This window comes from Coturnix japonica, unplaced genomic scaffold, assembly GCF_054131305.1.
Source record: "Coturnix japonica strain WE unplaced genomic scaffold, WE-NBRP24 Scf050, whole genome shotgun sequence".
In the NCBI taxonomy this organism is placed as follows: domain Eukaryota; kingdom Metazoa; phylum Chordata; class Aves; order Galliformes; family Phasianidae; genus Coturnix; species Coturnix japonica.
Window position 1 is genome coordinate 927,868 of NW_028188953.1, and position 9,563 is coordinate 937,430.

Sequence of the window (9,563 nt, forward strand, 5' to 3'; positions counted from 1 at the left end):
TCGGCCCTATAGGAGCCATAGGGCACCGAGGGGGCGGGGCTATGAAGGGGGCGGGGCAATCACTTCCGGTGCGGCCCGCAGCGCCATGTTGGGGCCTTGGGGGCGGCTGTTGGCGGCCCTCAGCCCACAAACCTCTTCCGCTCCCCCGGCGCTCCGCTCCCTGCACCGTTCCCCCCCCTCCGCCCCACGCCACCAGGTGAGGCCTCTCCGGTTTCCACTGCCCCCTTCCCCCCATTATCCCCAATGGGTCCGTGCCGTAACCCGCTCCCCCGGAGGGAACGCGTGCTCTGCGGAAATGGGTCCCCCTGGGAAACGCGATCCGCTTCACTGGCGTTCCGCCCTCGCTTTGGTTCCTACGGCCCTACAGGGTAGGGGGGGGGGGTGTCCTCAGAGGGGTGGGGACGTGTCAGCTGTGTCTCCACGGAGGGCTGTGTGTCCCCCCCCTACAGGTGGAGCTGCTGCTGCTGCTGCTCGAGTACCCCCGTGAAGCATGCGGGGGTCCCGGGGGGGTCCCGGCGGTCTACGAGGCTCTACTGGAGCTGCTGACTCTGCCCCACAAGCCTCCGGGTCACCCCCGGGCTCTGCTCCTTCTGGCCACCGTCACCGTCCTATTGGCCACCGGCACGGGGGGGTCCGTGGGTGTCGTTGCCCCCTTTGTGACCCTCCTGCTGCAGGAAGCCGAGGGGGTGAAGCAGGGGGGGGCCCCGGCGGCAGCAGCTGAGTGTCTGCGGGAGCTGCTGAGGGGCCGGGGGCCGGGGGGCCCCCCCAGAATGTTGCCTTGTGGGGCTCGGAGGTCCCTGCTGGGTCGCTTGGCTGTAGCCTCTGCCATTCAGCCCCTGGTGCTGCTGCTGGTGGAAGGTGAGAAGCTTTGGGGGGGGATGAACCTTATGGGTGGGGGGGCTCTGCATTGGTACTGGGGAGGGTCTGGGGACTGAATTTGGGTGATGGGACCCCAGGGATCCTCACGTTGGTAATGGAAAGGATCCTTGGGAATCCCATTATGGGTTGGGGGGGGCAGGAAGGGGATGCAGGGCATCCCGTGGTGGGATTGGGGATGAATCTTATGGGGGGGGGGGGGGGGGCTCTGCATTGGTAATGGGGAGTGTCTGGGGGCTGAATTTGGGGTGATGGGATCCCAGGGATCATCACCTTGGTACTGGAAGGGATCAAGGGATCCATTGGAATCGCATTATAGGGCTGGGGAGGAGGGGCTGGAGGGGGGGAAACCAGGGGATCTTAGTATGGATGGAGGATCTCACCCCCATCTCTTTTCTTTCTCATCAGATCCTGTTGAATCCTGCCGTGCTGCTGGACCAGATCCTGGAGCATCTCCTATGTCTGCAGGTGGCTCCTTCCACAACCTGCTGCCAGATCCCTGCCCAGCCTCACACTGTGATCCACTGGGTCCCAACAGCCCTGGGCAGCCTCGTGTCACCGTGGGGCTGAGCTCCTCTGGATCCCAGTGCACCCCTTCCCCTTCTAATGCACCTCCCTGCCATGCAGCCCTTACAGACCCCGGGGGTCCCAGTGTTGTCACATCACTGGATGCTGGGGATCCGCTCCACATCGCACTGCTGGATCCCAAGGGTCCCCCTGGCAAAGCACTGCTGGATCCCAAGGGTCCCCCTGGCAAATCACTGTGGGATCCAGACCCCAAGGACCCCCCTCACGGCACCACTTCCAGGGCTCCCAATGATGGAGCACCTCAGGATCCCAGGGGGGACCCCCATAGCAGCCCCTCGCTGGATCCCATCCCCCCCCTTCCACACCACCTCCTTGCCCACTCCTTCCTCCTGACCCCCGCAGCCCAGGCCCAGCTGCTGTGGGTGCTGGGGGGCTCCGAGAAGCCCCCCCCGAGCTCTTCCCCTATTCTGACCCAAGTGCTGCCCACTGCGGAGCCGGCGTTGCTCCACGCCGCCCTCTGGGGGTCCCGGGGGGGTCTTTGCCCCATCCCTGCCTCCTTCCAACACCGCTTGGCTTCCTTAGCCCAGCACCCAGCTCTGCCCCCCTCCCTGCGCCTCTTCTTCCTCCTCTGCCTCGGGACCCCCCCCTCGCCCCCCTTACCCCCCCATTTGGCCGCCAGCCTCTTCCCCACGTTCTCCGACCCCCCCGAGCTTCTCCTGCCCCACTTAGAGCTGGCGGCCGCTGCTTGTTCCGGGGGAGGGGATGAAGGGCAGCGGGGCAGCTGTTGGCTCCGGGCTTTGGTGGTGGGCTTGGCAGCTCGGGGGGGTCCTCCCGGTGTTTTCTGCCGGGCTCTGGTGGCCTTATCTAAACACTTGGGGGGCAGCGGGACCCCCCCCGTCGAGTTGGTCGCAGCCGCCACCTCTTTGCTGCTGCGCTGCCCCCATTTCGCCCCCCAGATCTTAGAGGCCGCGGGGGGGGCGGGGGGTTGGGCGGGGGCTCTGGGCGCCGCTTTGAGGCAGGGGGTGCTGGGGGCGCCCCCCCCCCGAAACGAGGGGGGGCTGCGGGGGTACCTGAGAGTATTGGCTCGGGCGCCCGGCCCCCCCCGGCCCAAAGCGTGCAGCCGCTACCTGCGGCGTTTGGCCGCCCGGAGCCGGGGGGGGGACGGAGAGTGGAGGGGGGGGCAGGGGGTGCTGAGCGCTGCCGCCCCCCTGCTGCCCCACGGAGCTCCTCCGTTAAGCCCACACAGCGTCGGGGGGGGGGACATCGACGTCGGCGACCGGGCTGCGCTTCACGCCGCTTTAACGACCGCTTTGGGTCCCCCCAAGTTGGGCACCGTCTTGGCCGCCCCCCCGCTCCGCCCTCCCCCCCATCGGATAACCACGGAAGGGGGGGGGTCGGCTCTCAGCCTCCGCTCTGTCCCCCCTCCTTTCCGCCTCCATCGCCTCCCCGACCCCCCCCCGCCGCTCCCCCCGCCTTTCGGTGCCCCCCGGGATCCCCGCGGTTACGGGAGGGCTTTGGCACGATGGGGAGCCCCGGGGGAGGGGTTACGGCTTTGCCTCCGTTTGGAGCCCGACGACGCGACCCCCCCTCATCGCCTCCACGTCCTGGCGCTGCTGCTGCAGGTGGGGGGGGGGGCTCAGGGCCGCTCGGTGCGGTTGGGGTCGGGGGGAGCAGAATTAAGGCTCACCCTGCGCCCCTCCCGCTCCCTCCCCCCCCCTCCTCCCGGTCAATGCCGTATTCAGCTCCTCGGGGGGGAAGGGGGGGGTCTCCGTCTCCTCTTTGCCCCCCCTTCCTTTACCCGTAGCGGCTCAATTGCGACCGTTGGCCGTCCCCCCCCCTTGGGACGCCTCCAGGCGACGCCGCATGTTCGACGCCATGTGGGAAACGCTGGGGGGGGGACCCGAAAGCCGCTTGGTGTGGGAAGGGGTTCGACCCCCCGCCGCCATCACCCCCTTCGTGTTGGATGAAGGGGACGGAGATGGGGGGTGGGTGGCGGCCGCCTCGTTGCCCCCCCGCGGTCTGGCCCTAATTTGGGGCAGGGAGGGGAGAGTGGACGTGCGGTGTCAGCGCTGGGGGGCTCTGGTGCCTTTGGGTCGCCTATTGAGGGGGGAGGCTTGAGGGCAGCACACGGGCTGGTTCCGGAACGTATCTATGGGTCTGGGTCGGTTCTGGGTTGGGGGGGAAAAAGGAGGGGTGTTTCTCAGGAGGTTTTCTCTGTAAATGGGAACGATGCAGATTGGAGTGTTGAGTTTTGTGTTCCGTAAGGATTCGGATGCGCGGTTCCGGTCCGGTTCTGCTGACCCGACTTCGTTTCGTTGTGGTCAAGAGAGCGGAGAGCTCTCTGCTGCCACCGCGTGGCCAAAGAGCGGAACTGCACCCCGGTGTCACCCCAAACTGACCCCCCATCGCCACCCCAGCGATGTCGCCCCCTAAGGGATACCCCAACATAACCCCAACATAACCCCAACTTGACCCCCAAGCGTCACCCCGCAGCAACAAAAGCATCCCTCCCTCCCTGATAGCAACCCCCAGTGATACCCCAACGTCACTCCTAACATCGCTCCCCAACATTACTCCAGCGTTATCCCAACAGCATCACACCAGTGTCACCCCAATGTCACCCCAACACCATCACCCCAGCGTCACCCCAACACAGCCCCAATGTCACCACTTCACCCCAACATAGCCCCAGTACCACCCCAATGTCACCCCAATGTCACCCCAACAGCATCACTCCCGACATCACCCCAGTGTCCTCCCAATGACCGACCCCCAGCTCACCACAGCCTCCCTTTTGGGGTTATAGGGAGCAATAAGACCCTCACTACCCCATAGCAGATCAATCCATGCTCCCACTTGCTGTTATCTGATGGCTGTTTGCTGGCTGGCTCTTGCTCCATTCAACCACCACTGTCTGGGCCCATCCTCCAGTCAGTTCCTCACCCAGCTCAGAGTGCACCAATGCATGCCAATGACCCCAAATGACCCGAAATCCCCCCAAATGACCGTCAAATGATCCTGTAAGTGCCCCCAAATGGGCTGCAGCTTCCTCAGGAGAGACCCATGGCGGATGGTGTGGAAGTTTTGTTGATGTCAGTGCAGACCAACAGACACCAACAGCCTCAGCTGTCACCTCCCCCAGCACTCATGGATGGATCCCATCCGGCCCCATGGACTCGTGGTGCTGCAGGTGGAACAGCAGGACTCTGTTTCCTCTTGAATCGTGGGGGTTTGCTCTGCTCCCCATCCCAGACAGCCAAGTCACAGAGCAGAGAACCCATCAAGAGCCTTTTTGTCCCCCTTTTTCCCTTCACATCCCTTACCCACTGCAGCCTTGGCTTCCCTGAAGCTGCTCTCCCCATACACTGCTGGAAGGGGCCTTAAAGCCACAACTACCAGCCCTGGGGCTCAGGGTTTGGTGACAGGGATGCACCACTGGGCATTGGGGTGCATCTAAAGGGGCTTCAATCTTTGGTCCTTGGGTTCAGGCCGTTGAACGGGGTTCGCCCTTTTATTCCTTGGGGTTATCATAGTATCATAGTATCATAGTCTCGTGCGGGTTGGAAGGGACCTTAGAGATCATCGAGTCCAACCCCCCGGGATTCGAGCCTCCTATGCAGCAGAGCGGCACTTCTACCACTTGCGCCACAGGGGGATTATACACTTTGCTGACCCATTTGGCATCAGGGTTCTGCTTTTAGTTGCCATTTCTTCCCCGTTTTCCATCTCTATCCCCCTCCAGGGCTCCATAGCAGAGACACTTTGCTGCAGCCTTCATCTATAAACTTCATCTGTAAACTTCATGTATGAACTTCATATGAAAGCAGAAGAGAAGCATGCAGACCAAGCAGCATCTGAGTGCAGAATGGATGCTGCCCATCCCATCTCTCTTCCTATCTACGTCTGCTCTCACTCTGTGCTTTTCAAGGGGGGAATCTTCCCCCATCTCCAAAGCAAAGGGTCCCAACCTCCAAACTGAGGGGAATAATGATATGGATTTCATTGAGGGATTTCTTAACAACTAACAACAACCAATTGGGGGTAACATTGGCTAATGGGTTAATATGGGCTAATTACAATTAGAGGCCGTTCTTATAGGCCATGGCTGCTCTGATGAGCCATAGAATGAAAGAAGACCAAGAGTAGAGACAGAAGACAGGGAAGGAGGGACAGAGAGGCAGCAAAGCGAGGCGGTTCAGCGCTGGTAGATCCATCCACGTCCTGCTGTCGGGTGCGGATCTTCAGTCTGATGGGCCATCAGAGGTTTGTTGTTTGACAGCGACTCCCGATGACAGTCCAGACTGATTTCCACCAAGTCCAACGTGGTGGCACTCAGCCGCCTGCCAGCACTGCCCCACTGCTGTGCCTGGGGGCAGGAGCACAGGAGAGGCCCCTTCCGTGGGGACAGAGCCCTGTCCCCTATCCCAGCACGCAGCCCCGAGCTGGGAGGGGTTACTGAGCTGGGTGGTCAGATGGGCAGCAGCCCATCACAGCCCACACGCAGGGTCCTGCTCGCAAAGTACGCCACGGAAGCGTACATTGGCTGGGGCAGCACCCGCAGCAGGAGCCGATAGAGCAGCTCCTGGTCATAGTGCTGGGCGTAAAATAGGGCAGAGCCCAGCACAGCAATGAGCAGCAGCTGGAGGCAGACGAAGATGAGGCAGATGGTCCTGTGGGCTGAAAGAGGGTCGGGAATGAGGCGTCCCTGCCCCATGGCAGCACAGCCCCATATGGTGCCAAAGGGGCTGCAGAGGGGTCCAGGCCATCAGCACATTGATGGGAACCCGGCTGCTGTTGGCAAAGAGCAATGAGGGGATACTCACTGCATCCAGAAGGAGAAGCCACGTCTCCTCGCCTGCTCCTTCTTCTCTATTGCCCCTCTGACTCCCCCTGTCCCTCTGTCGCTGCCTACCAGCCCCCCATTGCCCCACTGACAGCCCCCCATCAGCCATTGGAGGTCCCCATTACCCCCCATTACCCCTCATCCCCCCCATAGCCCCTTATTACCCCCCTAGTACACCCCCTTGCTCTCCATTGCCCCCCTGACGCCCCCCAAGAGCCCCTTATTGCCCCCCATTTTCCCCCCATTCCCTCCCATTGCCCCCCTTTGCTCCCCTTACAGCCCCTTATTGCCCCCTAACAGCACATTATTGCTCCCCATTGCCCCTTATTACCCTCCCATTGCCCCCCTTACAGCCCCATATTGCTCCCCATTCCCTCCCATTGTTCCACATTGCCCCCCTTACAGCCCCCCATTGCCTTCCATTGCCCCTCATTGCCCCCCAACAGCCCCTTATTGCGCCTTAACAGCCCCTTATCAGCCCCTTAAAAGTCCCCCATTCTCTTCCATTGCCCCCTAACAGAACCCCATTCCCCCCTATAGCCCCCCATTGTATCTCATTGCCCCCCATTACCCCCCATATTCCCCATTGCCCCCCATTGCCCCTCATCCCCCCCTCATAGCCCCTTCATGCCCCCCATTGCCCCCCATTCCCTCCCATTGCCCCATATTGCCCCCCATTGTATCTCATTGCCCCTCATTACCCCCCATTATATCGCATTCCCCACCATTGCCCCTCATTGCCCCCAACAACCCCTTATTGCCCCCCACTGCATCACATTGCCCCACATTGCCACCCCTTAACACCCCATTCCCTCCCATTGCCCCTCACTGCCCCCCTTACAGCCCCTTATTACCCCCCATTACCCCCCTATTACCCCCCACTGCCCCCCATTGCCCCCCATTGTATCTCATTGCCCCCCATTACCCCCCATTGCCCCCCATTGCTACCCATTACTCCCCCATTTCCTCCCATTGCCCCCCAACAGCCACTTATTGCCCCCCATTGCCCCCCATTGCCCCTCATTGCTACCCTTACAGCCCCTTATTGCCCCCCATTGCCCCTTATTGCCCCCCTGCCTGCCCCCTATTGCTCCCCATTCCTTCCCATTACCCCCCATTACCCCCCTGACTCCCCAATGTGTCCCTGTGTTGCCCCTCATTGCCCCCATTACCCCCCATTGCCCCTTATTGCCCCCTCATTACCCCCAATTACCCCCATACCAGCCCCCCATTCCCTACCATTGCCCCCCATTGTATCTCATTGCCCCCCATTGCCCCTCATTACCCTTCTGCCAGCCCCCCATTGCCCCTATTTCCCCCCCATTGGCCATTACAGCCCCGCATTGACCCCCATTCATACATGTTGGCCATTGCAGCCCCCCTGGTGCTCCCTATTACACCTTATTGCCCCCCATTACCCACCATTGCCCCCCATTCCCTCCCATTGCCCCCCTTAGAGCCCCTTATTGCCCCTCATTGCCCCCCATTGCCCCCATTGCCCCATATTGCCCCATATTGCCCCCCATTGCCCCCATAGCTCCCCAATGCCCCCCATTGCACGCATTAAACCCCATCGCCCCCCATTGCACCTCATTGCCCCCCATTGACCCCATCTCCCCCCATTGGCCATTAGAGGCCCCCATAGCCCCCCAAAGTCCCCCATTGGCCCTCAATGCCCTTGTTGGGGCAGGAGGTGGCACTTGTGGGGCAGGAGGTGGGACTTGTGGGGCAGGAGGTGGCACTTGTGGGGCAGGAGGTGGCACTTGTGAGGCGGGAGGTGCCACTTGTGGGGCAGAAGGCGGCACTTGTGGGGTGAACAAGGAAGTTGTGGGGCAGGAGGTGGCACTTCTGGGGCAGGAGGTGGCACTTGTGGGGCTGGAGGTCTCACTTATGGGCAAGAGGTGGCACTTGTAGGGCGGGAGGTGGAAGTTGTGGGGCGGGAAGTGGCACTTGTGGGGCGGGAGGTGGCACTTGGGGGCAGGAAATGGGACTTGTGGGGCAGGAAATCACAGAATCACACAGAATCACAGAATGACCCGGGTTGGAAGGGACCTCAAGGATCATGTAGTTCCAACCCCCCTGCCTGGCAGGGCCACCAAACATACACCTTTACTAGATCAGGTTGCCCAGAGCCCCGTCCAACCTGGTCTTGAACACCTCCAAGGACGGGGCATCCACAACCTCCCTGGGCAAGAAATGGCACTTGTGGGGCAGGAGGTGGAAGTTGTGGGGTGGGAGGTGGCACTTGTGGGGCAGGAGGTGGAAGTTGTGGGGTGGGAGGTGGCACTTGTGGGGCAAGAAATGGCACTTTTGGGGCGGGAGATAAAAGTTGTGTGGAAGGAATTGGCAACTTGAGGCGGGAGGTGGCACTTGTGAAGCAGGAGGTCCAAGTTGTGGGGCAGAAGGTGGCACATGTGGGGTAGGAGGTGGAAGTTGTTGGGAAGGAGGTTGAAGTTGTGGGGAAGGAGGTGGCACTTGTCGGGCAGGAGGTGGCACTTTAGGAGCAGGAGATGTCAATTTTGGGGAGGAGGTGGCACTTTTCGTGCGGGAGATGGCACTTGTGGGGCAGGAGGTGGCAGTTGTGGGGCAGGAGGTGGCACTTGTGGGGCAGGAGGTGGAACTTGTTGGGCATCAGGTGGCAATAGTGGGGCAAGAGGTGGCACTTGTGGGGCGGGAGATGGCACTTGTGGGGCAGGAGGTGGCACTTGTGGGCCAGGAGGTGGAACTTGTTGGGCATCAGGTGGTACTGGTGGAGCAGGAGGTGACACTAGTGGGGCAGGAGCTGGCACTTGTGGAGCGGGAGGTGGCACTTGTAGGGTAGAATTTGGAAGTTTTGGGGCAGGAGGTGGCAATCGTGGGGCAGGAGTTGGAACTTGTGGGGCAGGAGGTGGCACTTGTGGGGCAGGAGGTGGCACTTAAGGGGCAGAAAATGGCACTTGTGGGGCAGGAGGTGGCACCTGTGGGACAGGAGGTGGCAATTGTGGGGCGGGAATTGGAACTTGTGGGGCAGGAGGTGGCACTTGTGTGGCGGGAGGAGGCACTTTTGGGGCAGGAAATAGCACTTGTGGGGTAGGAGGTGGCGCTTGTGGGGCGGGAGGTGGAAGTTGTGGGGCAGGATGTGGAACTAATGGGGCTGGAGGTGGAATTTGTGGGGCAGAAAATAGCACTTGTGGGGCAGGAGGTGGCACTTGTGGGGTGGGAGGTGGCACTTGTAGGGCGAGAGGTGGAACTTGTTGGGCATCAGGTGGCAGTTGTAGGGCAGGAGGTGGCACTTGTGGGCAGGAGGAGGCACTTGTGGTAAAGGAGGTTGAAGTTG

At 61.6% G+C, this 9,563-nt stretch overlaps 1 protein-coding gene across 3 annotated transcripts; it reads left to right on the forward strand.

Moving 5' to 3' along the window:
* Window positions 1-19: 19 nt before the first annotated feature.
* On the forward strand, window positions 20-3,640 carry LOC146752188 (AP-5 complex subunit beta-1-like). Of its 3 annotated transcripts, none has more exons than XM_085532760.1 (3): window positions 20-196; window positions 450-858; window positions 1,318-3,640. In XM_085532760.1, exons 1-3 carry the CDS (start codon window positions 86-88, stop codon window positions 3,369-3,371), a joined length of 2,574 nt encoding a protein of 857 aa, XP_085388886.1. In that variant the 5' UTR covers window positions 20-85; the 3' UTR covers window positions 3,372-3,640. The 3 variants fall into 3 exon arrangements, with proteins under 3 accessions (XP_085388886.1, XP_085388887.1, XP_085388888.1); XM_085532761.1 differs by having other exon boundaries at window positions 21-196; window positions 1,285-3,640; XM_085532762.1 differs by lacking the exon at window positions 450-858 and having other exon boundaries at window positions 49-196; window positions 1,285-3,640.
* Window positions 3,641-9,563: the final 5,923 nt, after the last annotated feature.

Coding starts and splice junctions, on each gene's coding strand:
- LOC146752188 (XM_085532761.1), top strand. CDS start 86: ATGTTGGGGCCTTGGGGGCGGCTGTTGGCGGCCCTCAGCCCACAAACC. Junction 197..449: donor CCTCCGCCCCACGCCACCAG/GTGAGGCCTCTC, acceptor CCCCCCCTACAG/GTGGAGCTGCTGCTGCTGCT. Junction 859..1,284: donor GGTGCTGCTGCTGGTGGAAG/GTGAGAAGCTTT, acceptor CTTTCTCATCAG/ATCCTGTTGAATCCTGCCGT.